Source organism: Phyllobates terribilis, unplaced genomic scaffold (assembly GCF_046119375.1).
Source record: "Phyllobates terribilis strain yellow unplaced genomic scaffold, ASM4611937v1 Scaffold_5__5_contigs__length_657084704, whole genome shotgun sequence".
In the NCBI taxonomy this organism is placed as follows: Eukaryota; Metazoa; Chordata; class Amphibia; order Anura; family Dendrobatidae; genus Phyllobates; species Phyllobates terribilis.
In genome coordinates this window covers 168,607,699-168,631,860 of record NW_027362765.1, presented here as the reverse complement: position 1 = coordinate 168,631,860, position 24,162 = coordinate 168,607,699, and the positions used below count along the sequence as shown (strand labels likewise).

Genomic DNA, 24,162 nt, shown 5'->3' with positions numbered 1-24,162 from the left:
AAGCATTGCTATGAAGTGGACGTCCTTGTTATACGGACGTCTGACTGCACTCTAATAGTTATCCTGGGGACAGATTCTCCCATGTTAGCTGTGGATCTCTGCAGCTTCTCTAGAGTGACCATGTTTTTTTTTTCTCTAATTAATGCTCTTATTTGCTTGAGATGTCAGTTTAGGTGGAAAGCCATGTCTTGAGAGATTTTCAGTTGTGCCATACTCCTTCCATTTTTGCATGATAGATTGAACAGTGCTCCATGAGATGTTCCGAGCTTGGGCTACTTTTTTTTTATAACCTAATCCTGCTTTACTTTTCTCCACAACTTTATCTTTGGACCCGCCTGGTGTGTTCCTTGGTTTTCATGATGCTGTTTGATCCCTAATGTTCTCAACAAACATCTGAAGCCTTCACAGAACAGCTGTAGTTACACTGAGAATACATTACACCAGGGCTGTGGAGTTGGTGTCGGTATAAAATGGACCGACTCTTGACTCCTAAAATTGGGTACAGTAGTTCAATGCAGTTTGTGGGGAATATTTTTTCATAAGAATTTGGGAAAGTTATGAAATGCCCGATAAATGTCTGTCCTATTCCTGATCTAAGGGACTAGACTTTTAGCTGAGATGAATCTGTGCTGTAGTTTTTGTACATGATAAGTAGTGAAGCTCCTCCTCTACAGATAAGGGGGAAAAAACAAAACACACAGGGAAGGAATGCCTGCACTCATCTCAGAACTTCTGGAGTGAACAGGAAAGCAGGCTTAAGGCAAGTACTTCTTAAAGCATATCTAAACTTTCAATAGTCTAGTATATGTTGTCTCTGTATGATTGATGTTTTAGTTTGTTTTTCCTCTTAGAACATAAAATATACTTATGAGGTATCTAAATGGATTGATTATTGTATCATAATAATGATTAAAAGCCTGATGTTACCATTTTAATACAGGAAATTTATCACTTAAACTTAAACATAAGCCATGTATGAGGGATTCGGAGTCGTGGAGTCAGAGTCGGTGTCCAAACTTTCGGTCTGTACTCTGTGTGTGTATATATATATATATATATATATATATATATATATATATATATATATATATTAGTACAGACCAAAAGTTTGGACACACCTTCTCATTTAAAGATTTTTCTGTATTTTCATGACTTTGAAAATTGTACATTCACACTGAAGGCATCAAAACTATGAATTAACACATGTGGAATTATATACTTAACAAAAAAGTGTGAAACAACTGAAAATATGTCTTATATTCTAGGTTCTTCAAAGTAGCCACCGTTGCTTTGATGACTGCTTTGCACACTCTTGGCATTCTCTTGATGAGTTTCAAGAGGTAGTCACCGGAAATGGTTTTCACTTCACAGGTGTGCCCTGTCAGGTTTAATAAGTGGGATTTCTTGCCTTATAAATGGGGTTGGGACCATCAGTTGTGTTGTGCAGAAGTCTGGTGGATACACAGCTGATAGTCTTACTGAATAGACTGTTAGAATTTGTATTCTAGCAAGAAAAAAGCAGCTAAGTAAAGAAAAACGAGTGGCCATCATTACTTTAAGAAATGAAGATCAGTCAGTGCGAAAAATTGGGCAAACTTTGAAAGTGTCCCCAAGTGCAGTTGCAAAAACCATCTAGCGCTACAAAGAAACTGGCTCACATGAGGACCGCCCCAGGAAAGGAAGACCAAGAGTCACCTCTGCTTCTGAGGATAAGTTTATCCGAGTCACCAGCCTCATAAATCGCAGGTTAACAGCAGCTCAGATTAAAGACCAGGTCAATGCCACACAGAGTTCTAGCAGCAGACACATCTCTTCAACAACTGTTAAGAGGAGACTTTGTGCAGCAGGCCTTCATGGTAAAATAGCTGCTAGGAAACCACTGCTAAGGACAGGCAACAAGCAGAAGAGACTTGTTTGGGCTAAAGAACACAAGGAATGGACATTAGACCAGTGGAAATCTGTGCTTTGGTCTGATGAGTCCAAATTTGAGATCTTTGATTCCAAACACCGTGTCTTTGTGTGACGCAGAAAAGGTGAACGGATGGACTCTACATGCCTGGTTCCCACCGTGAAGCATGGAGGAGGAGGTGTGATGGTGTGGGGGTGCTTTGCTGGTGACACTGTTGGGGATTTATTCAAAATTGAAGGCATACTGAACCAGCATGGCTACCACAGCATCTTGCAGTGGCATGCTATTCCATCCAGTTTGCGTTTAGTTGGACCATCATTTATTTTTCAACAGAACAAAGACCCCAAACACACCTCCAGGCTGTGTAAGGGCTATTTGACCAAGAAGGAGAGTGATGGGGTGCTACGCCAGATGACCTGGCCTCCACAGTCACCAGACCTGAACCCAATCGAGATGGGGTGAGCTGGACCGCAGAGTGAAGGCAAAAGGGCCAACAAGTGCTAAGCATCTCTGGGAACTCCTTCAAGATTGTTGGAAGACCATTTCCGGTGACTACCTCTTGAAGTTCATCAAGAGAATGCCAAGAGTGTGCAAAGCAGTCATCAAAGCAACAGGTGGCTACTTTGAAGAACCTAGAATATAAGACATATTATCAGTTGTTTCACACTTTTTTGTTAACTATATAATTCCACATGTGTTAATTCATAGTTTTGATGTGTTCATAGTCATGAAAATACAGAAAAATCTTTAAATGAGGTGTGTCCAAACTTTTGGTCTGTACTAATATATATATATTATAATATAATATAAATTTTGCACTATGTAATGTTTAATTTCACCTGCGGAGGCGTTGCATAATTTTTTTTCATTTTTTTTAAAATTTTCTTCATAAAAAAAAAAGAAGTTTACAATTTATACACTTGATAGATTTGTAATACGTAGTAGTTTTTGGCCCGAACACTGTATGAGTAATTGTTCACTTGCAAGTTAGGAAATACCATGTCGGTAGGATTATGGAGAATGTATTTCCCCATACAAGATATGGCATCAAGGACTGTGGTTTACAGTGGAACTCCATCTGAATGGAGTATGTCTCAGCAATCCTAAGAAATTAAAGAGTATAACTGTGAGTTAACACATTATTTCTACTGTGTCTGTACTCATGGGTTAATAATGGAGTTTTTTGACCCTAAAATGCGTCACTATTTTTTACAAGGGCAGAAAATCTCCAACAAACTAATCACCAAGTTTCCAGCCTGAGGACTCTGTCAAATAGCACTACATAGCTCAGCTTCCTAAGGGGCTGACCATCAGTGAGCTATATTAGGTAAAGGAGGTATCCTCCAGCTCATGTACATAAAGCCTAACCACAGTATAGTGGAAGGCTTTCTAATGTACTTCATGCATAAAATTGCAAAGTGATTATAAAAATAAGCAAATTTACAATTTATTTTAGTAATACATTTTTTTTAATTGTATTGTTGACGGTTTGTTGCCTAGGATACTGGCCACCTCTTTCCAATATCGAATCTGTAGGCACTGCACTGCAGCCGGCTGGATCATTGCAGTGCATGGTTAGCAAAGCTGCATCATTTCGCAGTACTGGGGGGACTCAGTACAGCAATGAGACTGGTCCGAACTGTCAATCATTCAGGAGCACACTGGTCCGAGGCAAGCAGGAAGCCAGGAGGAAGGGAAGCGGTGACCTCCTGATGAAAGATCATGGGACAACCCCTTTACATCTCACACCATTTTTAAGATCTCCGCCTACTGCCAGTGAATGCAAAGATTTGTACAGACTTAAAGGGTATCATTGTCACTCACAGTTTGCTTAGAGTTCACATATTAATATGGCGGAACTTACCTAGCACCCTGTTTAGTGGCTCTTTAGAGCTGATGTTATGGATCTGTGAGGCAGAAAGGGAGCTGTTCATTGGACGATCTGCTGTTGGAAGCAACAAAAAGAAACAAAAAAGTTTTATTGGGCCATTTATACAATTAAAACTGGCTAGAAGCCTATGTGAATGGCAGCGGCCAAAGGACTAGATGTGTTGGAACCCAATATGCCTGATCCTTTAACCCTCTCATTCACCTTAAAAGGGGTATACTGGCTCATTTTACCTCCCAATTGGAAGGTAAGGGAGGTAATGTCTTGTCTACTGATACCTGCCGGGAAGTGTGCAAAATTGGTAGGTATTATGTACTTGTTCAGGTACACTACATCTGCCAAACACACATGCATATTGGCAGTTGTAAATAACTGTATCATAACCAGCTCCCAATGTAGAAGCGAGAGGACCCGGAATACCCCTTTAACATCTGCGTGGAAGGAAATATTAGACATGCTGACTTTCAACATGCCCAATCCTTTGGACTGCCGGGAGATGATCCTCTGACAGATGAGAAAGGTATAAACTTTTACCATCTATACACAACACTGAAATACGTATGGCGGAACATGCTGTTTTATGGGGGAATCAGGAGAGACCACAGACAGTCATCCAAGTTGTGAATCTGAATTAGATCAGTAAGATTTCGGAGCCAACCAGAGCAATCAAGGAGCCAAAAAGTCTAGATCAGTAGTATATAAACCAAAAACTTAGCAACCAACTGAAAGAAATACCAAGCACTTGAGATCAATGACTACAGGTAGGTGTCAAATGTGAACTGTGTGTTCAAAAATATTAGCAGAATCGGAATCAATACGGGGAGGCTCCCATCCAGGAACCTCATGTTATCAGAACGGATATAGTGGCTACAAAAACCGTCTTTCTCACTTTGGAGGACCTGATGTATTTTTTGCATTACATGGACACCCTCAATGATTTCACCAAGAACTGTGTAATTTTACCTGCGGAGGCGCTGCAGGGAATTGGAACACTTACTGGAATCTGCTGGTCTGAATCGTGGAACAAAAGAGCATCTGCTTATTGCCAGGGGACCGTTCTGACAAAAATGTACTGACATCACACAGTACTACTAATAGACTTGCATCAATATAACGTGAACACAAGTTTTATCAGGAACGCTCTGATTATGATCCTCATCTGATCCAAAACATAAGCATCTCAGAACACAGGAAGTTTTCAACTTCAAGATTCCAAAATTACAGCACCCGGCATCCATAACACTGAGGTCATCTGGCCAGCACTAAATTATTTGGCCACCGGATGCAAAAGGCGAGAGTCATCGCTACTTCTGACACAGAAACAATCACTTGTGCCACAGAGTATCCTGCTGACCATGAATAACAGAGAAAGAAGAAGGAAGAGTTTTACAAGTCACGGAAAGGAAGTTGTTCAAATACTATTTTTTTCCTATAGTTTCAGCAAGTCACGTCCGTGGTTGTAAAGAACTTCACTGTATTGTTTCCATCTTTCCCAATACTTGCATACTTACCCCAATTGTACAATTGTATTGGAAAAACAGCAACAATGGGTACAGTGACATGACATAGGCATGAGTGTACAGACAAAAGGGAAAAAACTATGCACATGAAAGGTTTAGTTCCTATTTTGCATTATGGGGGTTGTCCAGTACTTTTATATTGCTGGCCTTATCCTTACGATAGGTTATCAATACAAAAATCAGTGGAGCCTGCCAGATTCGATCAGTTGTGGAGTGGAACAGAACAGCTCTGTCAACTATACAGTAGCCAAAGTGGGGTACTGCAGATCCACCCTCGTTCATAGAATGTTAGTTAGAATAGGCCTCCAGGGTCATCGTGCCAACCCCCTGGTCAATGCAGGATTCACTGAACCATCTCAGACAGATGTCTGTCCAGCCTCCGTTTGAAGACTTCCATTGAAGGAGAACTCACCACCTCTCATGGCAGCCTGTTCCACTCATTGATCACCCTCACTGTCAAAAAGTTTTTTTATAATGTCTAATCAGTATTTTCTCCCTTTCTGTTTCATGCCATTACTTCTCGTGTTTCCATGTACAAATGAGAATAAGGATGATCCCTCTACACTGTGACATCCCTTCAGAGATTTGTAGACTGCTATTAAGTCTCCTCTTAGCCTTCTTTTTTGCAAGCTATAGTTTGCAGTCCCGCTCACCATCCTGGTAGCTCTTCTCTGAACTTGCTCTAGTTTTTCAATGTCTTTTTTAAAATGTGGTGCCCAGAACTGGACACAGTATTCCAGATGAGGTCTGACCAAGGAGGAATAGGGGGGATAATTACTTCACGTGATCTAGACTCTAAGCTTCACTCAATACATCCCAGAACAGTGTTTGCCTTTTTTGCTGCTGCATCACACTGTAGACTCTGTGCAGTCTGTGATCTATTAGTATACCCAAGTCTTTTCCACATGCACTGTTGCTTAGTTCTATTCCTCCCATTCTTAATATTTCTTTCACAGATGCAGAATCTTGTATTTCTCCCTGTTAAATACCACTCTATTAGTAGCTGCCCATTGTTCAAGCTCATCTAGATCCTTCTGAATCCTTACTTTGTCTTCTCTAGTGTTAGCTATCCCTCCTAGCTTTGCATCGTCTTCAAATTTGATTAGTTTACTTCAGTTCCCTTATCTAGATCATTTATAAAAATGTTGAAGAATACTGGGGCCAAGACAGAGCCTTATGGTACCCCACTTGAAACACTCTTCCATTTGGATGTGCAACCATTTTTTACCACTCTTAGTACGATCACTGAGACAGTTATGAATCCACCTAACTGTAGCCTTTTTAATCCCAAACTTGGTCATTTTTTCATTAAGGATAGTATGAGATACTTTATCAAATTGCTTTGCTGAAGTCGAGATATACTATATCGACCTAATTTCCTTGATCCACCCAGTCAGTGATTTTATCATAGAAGTAAATTAGATTACCCTGGCATGACTTGTTTGCTACAAACCCATGCTGGGTCTGGTTAATTATTGTATTATCCAAGTAATTACATACATGCTGTTTAATAATTTGTTCAAAGATCTTTCCTGGCATAGAAGTAAGGCTCACTGGACTGTAATTTCATGCCTCCATCTTCTTTCCTTTTTTGAAGACAGACCAACATTTGTCCTTCTCTAATCTTCTGGGACTTCTCCTGCTCTCCAAGAGGTTTCAAAGATTCTGGCTAGTGGTTCTGCAATTCCCTCTGCTATCTCTTTCAGTGCCCTAGGATGTAATTCATCTGTACAAGGAGATTTAAATTCATTTAAATTACTGTAGCTAAGTGTTCCCTCAGCGTCTCTTTGTTTATAGATAGTGTGGATTATTTTATGCCTTCGATAGCACAGTGAAGATCAGTTGGTGTTACATTTGCTTTCTTAGAGAACACAGATGCAAAATAGGAATTTAAAAGTTCATCCTTCTCAACATCATTTTTGACCACTTACCCTTTTTATCCTGTAAAAATACCATAGCATCTTTGACTTTTCTTTTGACATACCCTCAAAATCCATTTTTAGTGCTTTTGGCCTCACTTCATTACTGGCTTTAGCTCTTCTAATGCTTGCCCTGCATTCCCTGAAGACAGCATTATATTCTTCTTTAGATATGCCCCCTTCTTTCCATTTAATATATATTTCATTTTTCCTTTTTAGCAAGTGTTTAAGTTCTGTGGTCATCTATCCTGGTCTCTTTAAATGCTTCCAATTCTTCCTTCTTTTCGGGAATGTTACGGAATGTGCAGTGAGAATTTCATTTAGCAAAACTCCTACCCTTCTTGATTATTTCTGCCCTTAAGAACATCCAGCCATTGGACCTTTCCTACCCTCTTTCTGAGTCCATTAAAATCTGCCTTTCTGAAGTCCAACCTTAAATTTATTTGAATTGGGAAGGGTGTACAGTACCCAGCCGCAGCCACTATACAGTTAATGGAGATGTGCTGTTTCGCTCTGCAACTGATAACATCTACCCACCACCAACACCAAAAACAGCTGTTCGATGGGAGTGCCAGGCCATCAATATAAAGTACTGGACCACCCCTTTAACGTCTTTCTAATGTGATCAGTAATAGTATGTCATATACTGACCTGGGCCTTTTGGACCAGGTACGTACTATTAAGCATCACGGGATCGCGCCCGCGCACAAGCAGTGCGGGACAAGCGGTACGGGGCGATCGGTGTCGGGTGTCAGCTGATTGTCACAGCTGACACTCGGTGCTATGTGCCAGTCCTGCACCACTCCCAGCACATTAACCCCCGAAATGCTGCGATCAAAGTTGATTGCAGCATTCCGGGAGCAAGGGGAGGTAAGTGCGGCTTACTTACCTCCTCTTCGGCGTCCAGTGCTGTCTGTGCTGGGTCCCGGTAGGTGCCAGGGTGACCCGATGTCGTCATGATGACATCCGGGTCACCAGGCATCAGCAAGTTAGCTAGATAGTGCTCAGTGCGCGGTCTAACTAACTTGTGTGTGCAGGGGCTGCAGCCTGCATAGCATAGAGATGCTGCTGCTGCATTTCTATGCTATGCAAGCGATCTGCCTTCAAAAAGTGAAACTTCCATAGTGGGACAAAGTGTAAAAGTAAAAAGAAAAGTGTCAGACAGTAAAAAAAAAACAACAACATTTTTTGTAAAAATATTTAAAAAAAAAAGAAAAAATAATCCTAAAAAATAAAAATAGACTGTACCCATAAATAAATATTATTATGAAAAAAAACAAACCAGTAAAAGTACACATATATTTGGTATCGCCGCATCCGGAACGACCTAACCTAGTTAACCCCTTTAGTGAACAAGGTAAAAAAAATAAATAAAAACAAAGCAAAAAATTATGCTTTATCATCATACCGTCAAACAAAAAAATGGAATAAAACACGATCAAAAAGATGAATGTACCGTAAATAAAAATGGTACCGCTGAAAACGTCATCTTGTCCCGCAAACAACAAGCCGCCATACAGTTCCATCAGCCAAAATATAAAAAAGTTATAGCTCTCAGAATAAAGCGATACACAAAAATATTTTTTCTATAAAATAGTTATTATTGTGTAAAAGCACCAAAACATAAAAAAAACAATATAAATGTGGTACCGTTGTAATCGTACTGACCCGAAGAATAAAGCTACCTTATCAATTTTCCCAACGCGGAATGGCATAAAGAAAAGTTCCTGAATTATTGGTTTTTGTTTATTCTGCCTCCCAAAAATCGAAATAAAAAGCAACCAAAAAAGGTCACGTGCCCGAAAATAATACCAATAAAAACGTCAACTTGCCCCGCAAAAAACAAGCCATTACGTGACTTTGTCGGCTGAAATCTGGAAAAATTATAGCTCTCAAAATATGGCGATGCAGAGACTAGTCTTTGAAAAAAAAAGGGTTACGGTTTTGCTAGGGTTAGGGTTGTGCTAGGGTTGGGATTTTTTCAAAAGTAAAGAAAAAAAAAATGACAACGATATGGCAACTAGTGTTGAGCGTAAGTGCTCGCTACTTGAGATTGCATTGGGTGTTCGGGTATGCACCGAGTATCGCGGGTGCTCGAGTCTCCGCTCCATATGTTTCGCAGCTGTTATACAGCCAAAAAAACTCACAGGGATTGCCTGCAATGCACGAGCGATCCCCCCGTGTTTTTTCTTGGGTATCTAATAACTGTGAAACATGTGGGGCGGGGACTCGAGCATTCGCGATACATGGTGCATACCCAAGTACCCGATGCAAACTCAAGTAGTGAGCACTTGTGCTCAAGACTAATGACAACTTATTCAATATGATGACCTAATGTTATCAATTTCTGTGTCGTACCTCTGGGTTCAAAATATACCACTATACCCATTGATAAAAGGGGTGTAGTTTCAAAACGGGGTCACTTGTGGGAGGTTTCCACTGTTTAGGCACATCAGGGGCTCTCCAAACGCGACATGTCATTTGCTCTCAATTCCAGGCAATTTTCCATTCAAAAAGTCACAGAGTGCTCCTTCCCTTCTGAACCCTGCCAAGTGCCCAAACAGTGTATTTTCCTAACATATGGGGTATCGGCATACTCAGGAGAAATTGAACAACAGTTTTTGGGGTCCATTTTCTCCTCTTACCCTTGTGAAAATAAAACATTTGGGGCTAAAAGATCATTTTTGTGGAAAAACATTTATTTTTTTTCATTTTCACGGCTCTATGTTATAAACTTCTGTGAAGCACCTGGGGGTTCAGGGTGCTCACCACACATCTAGAGAAGTTCCATGAGGGGTCTAGTTTCCAAAATGGGGTCAGTTGTGGGGGGTTTCCACTGGTTAGGCACATCAGGGGCTCTACAAATGCGACATGACGTCCGCTAATTATTTTAAACAAATTTTACATTCAAAACGTCAAATGGCGCTCCTTCCCTTCTGAACCCTGCCGTGTGCCCAAACAGTGGTTTTCCCTCACATATGGGGTATTGCCGTGCTCAGGAAAAATTGCACAACAAATTTTGGGGTCCATTTTTTCTGGTTCCCCTTGCGAAAATAAAAAAATGTGGGTCTGAAAGTAACATTTTTGTGGAAAAAGTTAAATGTTCATTGTTTTCTTCCACACTCCAAAAATTCCTGTGAAGCACCTGAAGGGTTAATAAACTTCTTGAATATGGTTTTGAGCACCTTGAGGGGTACAGTTTTTAGAATGGTGTCCCTTTTAGATATTTTCTGTCATAAAGGCCCCTCAAAGTCACTTCAAATGTGATGCGGTCCCTAAAAAAATGGTCTTGTAAATTTTGTTGGAAAAATGAGAAATCGCTGGTCAACTTTTAACCCTTATAAGCTCCTAAAAAAAAAAAATTTGGTTCCAAAATTGTGCTGATTTAAAGTTGACATGTGGGAAATGTTATGTATTAACTATTTTGTGTGACATATCTCTCTGATTTAAGAGCATGAAAATTTCAAATTTTGAAAATTGCGAAATTTTGGTCAAATTTCTGTTTTTTCACAAATAAACGCAAGTGATATAGAAGAAATTTTACCACTATCATGAAGTACAATATGTCATGAAAAAACAATCTCAGAGTCAGTGAGATCCGTTGAAGCGTTCCAGAGTAATTACCTCATAAAGTGACTGTGGTCAGAATTGTAAAAATTGGCCCGGTCATTAAGTCATTAATGTGCAAACCACGGGGGTAATTAGTATTAAAAAAAAAAAAAGAACCATCGCCATATTCTGAGCGCTGTAATTTTTCTATTTTCAGTTGACAGCTGAAATATATATATATATATATATTTTTTTTAACACTATAGTAAAAGTTATCAGACAGTTTTGTTCTTTGGGTGGGTACAACTGTGGATATCAGATTTATGGAGGGTTTTACACGCTTTGCTACTTTTGCACACTAAAAAACAATGTATTGAAAAAAATAGTTTTTTTTTGCATCGCCATTTTTCTGCCAACAGGGCTGTATGAAATCTTGTTTTTTTGTGGGACAATTTGAGGTTTTCAGTGAAACCTTTAATTTTTCTTTGATATATGACTTTTTGATTTTTTTAACAAAAAAGCTGTTAATTTAATGGTGAAAACATTTTCTGCTATTATTTTTGCTTTCTTTTGCAGGGGAATGGGCAGGGGTCTCTTTACATTTTTACAAATTTTATTGATTTTTTTTTACGTCGTCCCACTATGGAATTTGAACTACCAATGGTCTGATCACTTATCTAATACCCTGTAATAAAACTGGGAATGTTAGGCCGGGGTCACACGAGCATCTCTGTGGTTTAATGGCCATCATCGGTGCAGATACAGATTTCTGCCAATGCAGCAGAGCATTGCTATAGTAAAGCCGCTTTCACGACCGCAATAAAAAGGAGTGTAGTTAGTCTAGAATAAGTGGACATTAAGGGGTTAATAATGCATGCAATATGCATGGTGAAATCTGGTTAAAACTTCACCAAAAGTATGGGGCAAGATATGAAAGAAAAACACCACTTGAGGGCTCGGAGACTGCTCAAGAAGTATATGACATTGCATTAACAATTTTACACTAGAAAAGAATGCAAGGAGTCAAATATAAGGTGCGAAAGAGGCTTCATCAGCTCTCCTGACAGGACTGGTTTAGGAAAGTCCTATATTGTCCCTAATATTACAATTCTGGAGCATCTTTTCCTGGAACTCTGGATTGTGTCATTCTCTTAGTCTGCTTGAAAATGAAGACTAGACAGATAACTGGCCATTACCATTTCTTGTCAATAGGCTACGTCCCTGCACAGAATTAAGACCTGTTCACATTGAATATGTTCCCGTGGCAAAGCAACTGAGTTGAATAAGGAACACTGAGTACAAACTATGAAACTTCGACTTTCTTTGCGCTCCTTAATGGTAGCATCTGTCTTCATTGCTCCCACAGTGTGATCATGGTTTGTTGGTAAATTGTTATGGTAGTCAGTGGCTTAAAGGAGGCCCTCCACCCATGTCTGCCAGCTTAGTATTTATTCTCCTTAAAGGGGATGTCTACTACTAGGACAACCCCTTCTCAATCTGTTTGTTGGTACCCATAAAAATAGACACACCTACAGTCCCCGTCCCGTGCTGGCATCATTCCAGCGGTGTCGGCACTCGCGTTCCCAGGGCTCATATGAGGTTGTTATGACACGTTGACCCAGCGCCCAACCAACGTCGGCATCACTGTTCCCTCTTTCAGACGAATAAATAATCAAGAGGGAGTCCGCTCACTTCCAGCTGATTACTTATATGTCCGAAGGCAGTGACAGTGACAAGAGCGCTGATTGGGCGCCGGGCTCATGAGTCATAACAACCTCACGTGAACCCTGGGAACATGAGTGCTGAAATAGCGCCGGCATGGGAGGAGAGTATAGGATTTTTTATTTTAATGGAGGCAAACATTCAGATTGAGAAGGGGCTGTCCTAATAGTGGACTGCTGACTGCAATAAATAAGCAACTGACATACAAGACCCACCTCCCCCACCCAAAAAGAAAAAAAAAAAATCATACATTTAAAAAACAAAACAAACCTTAAAAAAATAACCAATTAATAGTACAGCTGCTTCTGTAAAAAGTCTTATCAAAGAAGTTGTCCACAATGCCTTATCATACCCCACACTTGGCCCTGATAAAATAAAAAAGCCTCTACTCACCTCCCGTGCCGGCGCCGTTCCAGCGGTTTCAGCACTCGCGTTTCCGGGGATCTCATGCGGTTGTTATGACACGTGAGCCCTGCGCCCAATTAGTGCCGGAGTCACTGTCCTCGTCTTCAGACAAATCGAACATTAATAGGAAGACAGATCCGCTGCAGCCCGGACTGCCTCCATGTCCAATTCGACAGAAGGCGACGACAGTGACTCCAGCGATGACTGGGTGCAGGGCTCACGTGTCATAACAACCGCACGAGATCCCCGGGAACGAGAGTGCTGAAACCGCTGGAAGGGGCTTTTTTATTTTATTGGGGCCAAACATTTAGATCAAGAAGAGGCTGTCCTAGTAGTGGACAACTCCTTTAAATATTCCCATATTAATTCTACATTGTGAAGGGCATGAACTAATAATGCTAGAATAGCTATTCAGAAAAAAAGATCAAAAACTTGTATGCACCCTATATTGCTACTAAATAAAAAACTGCCAAAAACTTTGCAAGAAGAGAACAATCAATGGAATAAAAAAAAAAGTCATAGGGATCAGAATATGGCAGCACTATTAAAATTTTAATTTTATGGATAGATTTGGGACAAGTGGAACTCTAGTGAGACATTTAGGATAAAGGCCAAATTCATATTTGAGGGAAATCTATCCGTTAGAAAGTTTCAATAGTGGGAACTAAAAGGGGATAAATACTTATGTCGGCTATTTGCCAGAGGAATTGTGAAAAGTTTTCAGCAGCTTAAAGAGGAGTTTACATTATCAAATAACACGTTCTATCAGTTTCTTCAACTCCGACATGCAATACAGACTCAAGCTAGAACAACTAATTTATCCCCTTCCTGATGGGGCGATTTTCCGTTTTTTTTTTGGCACTTTTGTTTTTTCTTCCCAAGAGCTATAAGTTTTTTATTGTTCTGTCCATATAGCCATATGAGACTTCTTTTTTACCATTCATTTTTTAATGTTATGTGTTGGAAAGTAGGGAAAAAATTCCAAGTGCGTTGAAATAGTAAAAAAAAAAAACAAAGTGCAATTCTGCAATTTATTTTTTTCTTTTACCATGTTCACTATATGGTAAAACTGACCTGGTAATTTGATTTTCCAGGTCAGTACAATTACACAGATACCAAACATGCATAGTTTGTTTGTTTTTTATTTAAGTGGTGAAAAAAAATGTACTTGTGTGGCCATTTTCCGATATCCGGAACGTTTTACATTTTTGATCGATGGTGCTGTGTGAAGGCTTATTTTTTGCACCCTGAGCTGACGTTTTTATGGATACCATTTTGAGTTAGATATGATGTTTTGATCAACTCTTATAGCATTTTATCGCAGTGAGGTGGCAGTCGAAAAAAAGTACCATAATTCTGGCGTTTCGATTTTTTCTTCTCGCTATGCGGTTTACTGATCAGATTAATTTTATATTTTGAGAAATCGGACTTCTGAACGCAGCTACACTAATTATGTGTATTTTTTTATATCTTTATTTTTAATTGGAGGGAAAAGGGGGCGAATTTAACTTTTATATTTTTCCTATTTAAAAAAAAAAATTATATATTTCTTTTCACTTTCAACTGTACTTGTTAGTCCCCTTAGGGGACTTAAACCTGTGATTGTCTGACCGATTCTACTATACACAGCAATACCACAGTATTGCTATGCACAGCAAAAATCACGTCTCCTACAGGCTGGCTTTCACAGGAGTAACGTCATGACAAGCACTTTAGCAGACCACTGGCTGTCATGGCTACCCATCTGGTCCACCTGCGGCTGTTAGAGGCAGAATAATGTTGCCGTCATCTGCCAGGAAAGATGCGGGCTCGGCTTATGAGCCTGCATCAAAATCAGGGAGCTATATGACGTACCAGCACGTTAGATGTCAGTAAGTGGTTAAATTATAGGATCCTCAGCAGTTCTAGAGCATAATGTCAACTCTAAAGCCACAAAGGGAACAATATCAATAGCAGAGGAAACATTGTTGTCTAAGCACATTGGGGACATAATGGAGCCCATTAAAGAGAAATGGGAAGTGGGTGTAAGAAGAATAGAGGGGGAGGTCTGGGAAGAAATGTTGGACTCTCCACAAGCTTTATCCTGAATGTGGCACAAAGAATATCTCAGTTGATTCAGAGAGTGGAGAGAACCCCCCCCCCCAACCCCCCAAAAAAATATGGAAAATGAGCCCGAGAACAGATGCAAAGTGCCCTACAGAAGTAGCAGATTAAAACACAATTTGGGCTTGGTGGGCATTGCAAGACCCCTGGAGAGAGGCAATAAGACTGATTTATAGAATATATAATGTAAGGGTGCCAAGAAGTCCCAAAGTTGGTTTGTTAAGAAAAAATAACATATGTACAGTACAGACCAAAAGTTTGGACACACCTTCTCATTTAAAGATTTTTCTGTATTTTCATGACTATGAAAATTGTACATTCACACTGAAGGTATCAAAACTATGAATTAACACATGTGGAATTATATACTTAACAAAAAAGTGAGAAACAACTGAAAATATGTCTTATATTCTAGGTTCTTCAAAGTAGCCACCTTTTGCTTTGATGACTGCTTTGCACACTCTTGGCATTCTCTTGATGAGCTTCAAGAGGTAGTCACCGGAAATGGTCTTCCAACAATCTTGAAGGAGTTCCCAGAGATGCTTAGCACTTGTTGTCCCTTTTGCCTTCACTCTGCGGTCCAGCTCACCCCAAACCATCTCGATTGGGTTCAGGTCTGGTGACTGTGGAGGCCAGGTCATCTGGCGTAGCACCCCATCACTCTCCCTCTTGGTCAAATAGCCCTTACGCAGCCTGGAGGTGTGTTTGGGTCATTGTCCTGTTGAAAAGTAAATGATGGTCCAACTAAACGCAAACCTTATGGAATAGCATGCCGCTGCAAGATGCTGTGGTAGCCATGCTGGTTCAGTATGCCTTCAATTTTGAATAAATCCCCAACAGTGTCACCAGCAAAGCACCCCCACACCATCACACCTCCTCCTCCATGCTTCACGGTGGGAACCAGGCATGTAGAGTCCATCCGTTCACCTTTTCTGCGTCGCACAATGACACGGTGTTTGGAACCAAAGATCTCAAATTTGGACTCATCAGACCAAAGCACAGATTTCCACTGGTCTAATGTCCATTCCTTGTGTTCTTTAGCCCAAACAAGTCTCTTCTGCTTGTTGCCTGTCCTTAGCAGTGGTTTCCTAGCAGCTATTTTACCATGAAGGCCTGCTGCACAAAGTCTCCTCATAACAGTTGTTGTAGAGATGTGTCTGCTGCTGGAACTCTGTGTGGCATTGACCTGGTCTCTAATCTGAGCTGCTGTTAACCTGCGATTTATGAGGCTGGTGACTCAGATAAACTTATCCTCAGAAGCAGAGGTGACTCTTGGTCTTCCTTTCCTGGGGCGGTCCTCATGTGAGCCAGTTTCTTTGTAGCGCTAGATGGTTTTTGCAACTGCACTTGGGGACACTTTCGAAGTTTTCCCAATTTTTTGGACTGACTGACCTTCATTTCTTAAAGTAATGCTGGTCACTCATTTTTCTTTACTTAGAATTTGTATTATGGCAAGAAAAAAGCAGCTAACAGTCTATTCAGTAGGACTATCAGCTGTGTATCCACCTGACTTCTGCACAACACAACTGATGGTCCCAACCCCATTTATAAGGCAAGAAATCCCACTTATTAAACCTGACAGGGCACACCTGTGAAGTGAAAACCATTTCCGGTGACTACCTCTTGAAGCTCATCAAGAGAATGCCAAGAGTGTGCAAAGCAGTCATCAAGGCAAAAGGTGGCTACTTTGAAGAACCTAGAATATGACATATTTTCAGTTGTTTCACACTTTTTTGATAAGTATATAATTCCACATGTGTTAATTCATAGTTTTGATGCCTTCAGTGTGAATGTACAATTTTCATAGTCATGAAAATACAGAAAAAACTTCAAATGAGAAGGTGTGTCCAAACTTTTGGTCTGTACTGTATATATATGTTTGGGAATTAACAGGTACAGCAATTGGCAATTTATTTCCTATCATGATCTATATTAAGAAAAAGAAAGCTAAATTTGTAATCTTGCAAACTTCACATATTTCCTGTCCTTTCAGGAAGAGTTTTCAGCAGTTTCCTTATCAGCAGACGCAGTCTTACAATGTCAAGTATACCCAATACACGGCTAATAACCCAGGATCCACCATTCATAATAGACAATGTTACGGCCGACCCTGCTCCCTCTCTCTTCACAATGATCATTGCACACGCTCATTAGATGCAATCAGTCTATTGCTGCTAATGTACATGTGCATTTCCTGAAAGGACAGGAAGTAAGAGTGTAGATTAGCCTTACTGGTCAGCGTGAAAAACGTAAGAACTTTTTTTAATACAGATTGTGATATAAAAAAATAAAAAACATTGCCATTTTTTTAATTCATTTAACAGTAAAACCTGAATTAAACAATCTGCCATTTTCTGATGACCTATTCCCTTTAAAAAATTGCAGCTCATCCTGTACAAAAACAAACCCTCATACGGTTATGTTGACATGAAAATTTAAAAATTATGGTTGGAAAAAGTGACAAAAAATAGTTCTGACAAGAAGAAATCAATGACAGAGGCACAGTGACAGTGGAAAGCCCCTTTAAGCCTACATTAGTTATTTGCCAAGTATGATGTGGTGTGTCTTGACCCTCCAGAACATTTCTCTGGAGCTCCATGTAACAGCCATGGCAATCATTAGTGCAGCCCTATAGTGGGGCAGATAAAAGATTGGACCGGGTTTCCTTTTCGGGTGGATGTGCACCCACTGATCTATGAGGTGTTCTGGGCAGAAGCACTTGTCATATGTTAACCCAAAGGTCAAGTCGTGATGAGACATAACAGGATCAGTCTGTGCCGACAATTACTTCATAATAACGCTTTATTGCTAAAAAAAAAAAAAAAAGTGACAAATCCCAAAATTCCCGAGACAACCCGCCGGTACATGTGCCAGCAGTATGCCCACAGAAACAATAGTATACACAAATCCTGACAGGTGAGAAGAAGCGCACAGTAAGAAAGAAAGAGGAAGCTGCCGATATAAAATAGTGGGGAAATATCGGCTTTATTCATTCATGACGACGGCGAACCTGTCATGTCACGGTGCCAAGACCATTAACCAGGACTATTGTCTTCCCAGAGGGGAATTCTCTAGATGCCGCGGCTGGGTGCGTCTCCACTGCCACCAGGATATGATGTGAAAGAATCAAAGCATTGGCAGCCGGATTGTAATGTGTAAAACCGCCTGCTGCACAAGTAACATCAGCTCAATTACAGAAGAAGCATCCAGAAATCTCATTTCTGTTTATGTATTAGAGAAGAGGATCCATTTTAAAATACATCTTAGAGACAAAATCCCCAAAAGGTTTCTCTCGGGATCCAATAATCAAAGCATAATACACAGTCAGTTCGCTCCAGTCCCTGTAGTTAGTGGGAGGTGCTGGCCGTATAACACAGCTGGCACCTACTCCTTTCAGTAGTTCGCTCCCCTTTATTAGCATTCGTTCAGCGCTATAGGGGCTGGAACTTTTTTTTCCATTTTATCCAAAACTAGAGTAAAAGTGTGGTTTGTCTTGCCCTAATTCACCACACATTAAAAGTACTAATCTACATACCAGTCTAAACTGAACAAAAACTCTCCCGATTCTCATGCTCTGTAACTTCCCACCATCTGCTTCTTTCAGTGGGTGGCTCCACTTCATTAGCATTCTGCCAGAACTACATGGACTGGAACTTTTTATTTTTTATCGTTTTACCCAAAATCAGAGTAAAACAGTGGTTTCTCCTGCCCTAATCCCCCATAACGAGATAAAACTAGACTAGTTTGTACAACAAAAGTAATCTGTCCTGATTTTCATGCTCTTTAACATGCCATCTACTTCTTTCAGTGGTCGGCTTCTCTTCATTAGCATTCTGCCAGCACTATAGGCGCTGGAACTTTTTATTTTTTAACACTTTACCAAAAACAAAAGAGTAAAAGAGTGGTTCCTCCTGCCCTAATCCCCACTGATGAGATAAAACTACTTTTGTTGTACATATCAGTCTAATCTGTCTTCTTTCAGTGAGTGGCTTACCTTGATTAGCATTCTGCCAGTTTTATAAGGTGCTGGAACTTTTTGGAAACAAGCTCAGTTCCTGAGCCTGATCCATACACCTGCACCCGACCTGCGACATACATGTATGTTGCATGTCAGGATGCCGATAACATCTATGCTAGCAATATGGCATCACTTGGACAGAGGAGAATACTACTTTAATGTTTTCTGGGGACTGTGTTGTTACCCTACTTACTATTCATTACTTAGGTTGCAATAAAAGACACCAACCAATGATGGGGGGTGAGGTTGTCTGAGATTTTTGCAATCTCAGACAATCCCTTTAAGCATCTAAATCAAATCCAGTTTTCAGTTTTAGCGCTATGATATTCCTGGTAATACAGTAACTCAATCCAACCATCAAATTTCAATTATAGTGAGCTGTAAAGCAACGTAAAGGAACCAGATGAGTTTAGTAATTCCAGATGTGCAGCTACATATCTGTCCATTCAAGTGACATAAATATTTAGCCTGAGGCCACACACGCTATACATAAAGGATGTATCAATGTTACTTTCATCTGTTCACAAGAACCATGGTGGAGAGGAAACCCCTGCATGTGCCGGGAAGACGCTACTTACTGGGGTTGGCTTGTACGGAGTGCTCCTCGTCATTGGAGCTGAGAAGTCGCATTAGTTTGGACTGCTGGTTATCATCCAATGGGAAGAGGCTACTGTAATCCTACAAGGAAGACCATATTGTTTAAATCGACATTCTTCTTCGGCTTTCTGGCAATTTCCATAATTCTATGAAAACTTTCATCACCATAATCCAGGAAACCATTTCTCATTGTGAAATAAAGGAATATTGTTATAAGTAGTGTAAAGTACAGTGCAAGAGCAAGATACAGGGGCAGATTTACCAAATCTGTATTTCTAAGACAGTGCCAACTTCGACTAGACAGTCGTAAAAGGTGACACCTTTATCATTGTGGTTCTTCATGTTTAATAAATCTGATGCCCATTTAGACAGTCTAGTCTAAGTTTACGTCCTTTATTAGTTGGCTAAAATTGTGCCAGAACATTTTGGTGCATGGTGTCAAACATTAGGCCACACTCCTTTCAATGAGGGAACGCCCTGATTTCAGGTCCACTTGTGATTTGTCCCAATAGATACGTTCCATATATTAGATTCATCAAACCATAATTACGTTTATGTATGAAAAGTGCAAGTTTCCCATCATCCTAGTTGGTGAATACAATATGGCAGACAGGAGAGCAAGAGCAGAGACAATGCCCCGGCACCAATTCCTGTAATCCCGGTGTCTCTACTGCTACAGACAGATTACACCTGACAACTTGGCGAGGAGACATCATTTCTAAATAAAGTGATTTGAAAATTGTCCCTTTATTATATTTTCTAGAAGATAAGATTAAGCTGTCTGAATGTAGTCACCTTTTAAAATTGTTTTAAGAGTCTGAAATTGCAGTTCAGTATCATTTCATGTTAAAGCAACAAGGCAACATTAATTACTGTTTTAACTGCTGCAAATCTACAAGTGCCCTGTATAACCCCACTCACACTACTGATTGTCAGCTTTCTGCCTATGCACAGTATATACAGAAATCTGCCAATCAGTGTTGGGGCGGGGTTATACAGAGCTCATAAATATGGAGGACTACCCTGCAGCAGGTGTACTAGTCCTCTAGTGATAATCTCCTGCTAATAAAATAGTGATGTTATCAAAACTACAGCGAGCAGCCCAGTAAGTGACACATCGCTGGAATCAGGGTCTCTGACTCTATATCATGCTGCTCTCAGATTAGTGGGCAAAGACCTGGTGACAGATTCCCTTTAAATAAATGATTCTCCTGTATCGGACAACCCCTTGATGTGGCTGTCAATTGTGTCATTCAACACATTTCTATATGTAAAGGTATAAGATGGGGTGCCACTGTAGGTGACACCGCTGACTTCCTCCTCCACAGGGATGATATTTTATAATCTCTGATTGCTTGCTACGCACCTCAATGTCTTCTCTATGCCTTTTCCTCTGTCGGGGGGATGGTTGTCCTTTATTATGGGTGGAGTATGAGGTCATTGCGCACCAGACCGACAATCTGTAATAAAAGATTATAAGAGGAGGAGGGTGGCACACATTCATGACGGCATGCCTAAGGGGTAGGTGTACTCACTTTGCCAATGCTCGGCCCGGCGGGTCCATTAGTGTGTGCCACTTGGAAGAATCGGTTAACAGTGAAGGTAGCACATGTCCTAAGAGAGTTAGTGTCAGCTGCTGCATGTCCAGACAGAAGATGGCATACAGCAGCTCCACCGCCCGCACAGCAAACTCCATCCGCGTTTCTTTAAGCAGCTCCTGCAGAGAAGAACACAACTGCTTAAAAGGAAAAGACTTCAACTACCGGCCTCCTATGGTGACACCACACTTTTCCTGCTCATTCCTCTTGGCTCATCAGTATCCTAACATTTAATATACACAATCAGATCTGCCAGCAAGAAGCAGGAGAATGCCCACCAGAAAACAACAGCAGGCCCATGCCAAATTATCTGTAAAAAGACAGGGTGAGAAATATTAATCACAATTTTTTTTTTTTTTTTTAAATTTTGAACCCTCCTCCTTTGGCTAATACTTGCTAAATATTTTCAATAAAATATCAATTCTAGGAACATCTTTTAAAAGAAATCTACATTGTGCCACCCCTCTGTTATTCCTCATGGAAATGTAACAAGAAATTGACAAGTAGGTGCTACCATTTTCCCCGTCAACAAGGTGCATCAGCATTAATCAAAAAGAGTTTGTGTGTAGGTGCATGCCTTACTGTCAATTAGTTCCTACATTTCCAGGAGGAATAACAGAAGAATGGCTCAATGTATTATTCCGGCAAGGGGGCAACAATATTTAATAAGAATTAGGAATATTTAAAACAGACGCGTCAGTACAGCTGCCAAGTCCTCCTGATCTGCTAGTCTGGGAGGGTCTTCACCCTGCGCTGGGAGGGCTTCTGTGCCCTCCAGAAATAGAAAAAGGAAATTGAAGACCAGTGCAGATAGTCATGACTGTATCACTTGGCTGAGGACCTGCAGTTTCTGATCTTCTTCTGCCGCAGACGATGAACTCTTATGGAAATATTCACAGTCTATTTTATTTGTCTTTGGCCATAAAAATAATTTAGGGTTAATTATTTTATTGCCCAACTTTTTAGAGTGGCAACTCTTCTCAGTAGTTACAGCTACTGTTCTGATCTCTGCCAGATTACCTTGCAACATTGTGTAACTTTGTGATTGAAATCTTTCCTATGTAAGATATGGAAAGTGTTTAGTTAAAGGGCCGGTAAATGTAAGGAGAACTGAACCTGCTTTATGTGAATAGTGGGATTTATCATAAAATACTTATTTTCCTGCATAGGAAAGATTCCAATTACAGCGAGTTACATAATGCAGTAAATAATCATGATAAAGTGATCAGATATTTAACATTTATGTTTCCTGGCTCATTCATTTTAAACAGCTTTTTACTACTGGACAATCCCTTTTTGACTGGGCGATTGGCTGATTATTTTGTACATTTAATTGTTTTTCCCCTCTAAGAGTCAGCACTTCCTTTTTTTAATTCTTGAATGACTACATTCATTTTACCATACACTGTGTGCAGAATTATTAGGCAAATGCGTATTTTGATCACTTTGATACTTTTTATACATGTTGTCCTACTCCAAGCTGCATAGGCTTGAGAGCCAACTACCAATTACCGTATATTCCGGCGTATAAGATGACTTTTGAAGACTGAAAAATCTTCTGTCTAGTCTGGGGTCGTCTTATACGCCGGTAATGCTTTTGAACTTTCAGAAATTGACATGCGGGGATACTCTGGGGGTGTTAATAAGCTGCCGTGGCCGTATCCCTGCCATGTCGGAGTTAATATAAGGTGGAGGGAGTTAAAATACGGCGGCGGTAGGTCCAGACAGTCAGCGCTTCTGTGCTGAAACGGACACATCGCTGCGTATTCCCAGCTCCGGACACAGCGCAGGGCTTCTGTGCCGACAGCTTTCACTTGTCACAGAAGCGCTGCGCTGTGTCCGGAGCAGGGAAGTTCGCATCGCTTCTGTGACAATATATGAAAAGCCGGCAATTCAGCAGCGGCATAAGCCGGCACCCGACAATTTAGAATAGAAAGAATAGAGAATCACACATAGATTAGATAGATAGAAACATGTCAGTCACATATATATGAAGTACAGTGACAGTGTTGCTTACTGTACTTGCCATTTAGTGTAAAGGATTTATTAAAACAAATAATAGTGTTTTCATGCACCGTCTCTTTAAAAAAGCCGGCCGGCATTTCAGCATCTGTACCCAACAATTTATAACAGAAAGATAGAGCATCACACATAGATTAGATAGATAGAAACATGTCAGTCACATATATAAGAAGTACAGTGATAGTGTTGATTACTGTACTTGTCATCTAGTGTTAAAATAACGGATTTATTTAAAAAAAAATTGGCGTGGGGTTCCCCTTAATTTTAGTCTCTAGCGGAGGTTAAGCTGACGGCTGGGGCAGATGTTTGAAGCCTGGGAAGGGGGTAATACCCACGGAGCTTCCCAGGCTACTAATACCAGCCCCCAGCTGAATACATAGCCTTTACTAGCTATTAAAATGGGGGACCCCCCAAAAAAAATGACGTGGGGTCCCCCCTAATTTAATAGCTAGCAAAGGCTAGGCATACAGCTGGGGGCTGATATTAATAGCCCAGGAAGGGAGCCATGAATATTGGCCCCCTCCCAGGCTAGAAACACCAGCCATCAGCCGCCCCAGAAATGGCGCATTCATAGGATGCGCCAATTCTGGCACTTAGCCTCGCTCTTCCACGCTGCCCTGGTGCGGTGGCAGGGGGTAATAGGGCTGGGGTTGATGTCAGCTTATAATGCCAGCTGACATCAAGCCCAGGTTAGTAATGGAGAGGCGTCTATAAGACACCCCCATTACTAACCCCATAGTAAAAGTTAAAAAAAACACAAACACCCAGAATAAAGTCCTTTAATTGAAATAAACACACAATTCTTTATTGTTCTAAATTAAACCATACTTACCATCACGCCCATTCCAGCTGAAGCCAACGATCTCCTGCAATAAAAGTAAAATAATAAAGCAACCTCATCCTTACCTTTCC

General features: G+C 40.5%; 1 protein-coding gene across 1 annotated transcript in view; it reads right to left on the bottom strand.

Moving 5' to 3' along the window:
* The window catches only part of MED24 (mediator complex subunit 24), a 119,278-nt gene that overhangs the window by 3,932 nt on the left and 91,184 nt on the right, over positions 1 to 24,162 (bottom strand). Inside the window, exons 21-24 of the mRNA XM_073683386.1 lie at positions 21,166 to 21,347; positions 20,997 to 21,090; positions 19,612 to 19,711; positions 3,774 to 3,854 (exon numbers count right to left, since the gene is read on the bottom strand). Coding sequence (XP_073539487.1) covers positions 3,774 to 3,854; positions 19,612 to 19,711; positions 20,997 to 21,090; positions 21,166 to 21,347 — 457 coding nt within the window. The remainder of the gene's footprint in view (positions 1 to 3,773; positions 3,855 to 19,611; positions 19,712 to 20,996; positions 21,091 to 21,165; positions 21,348 to 24,162) is intronic.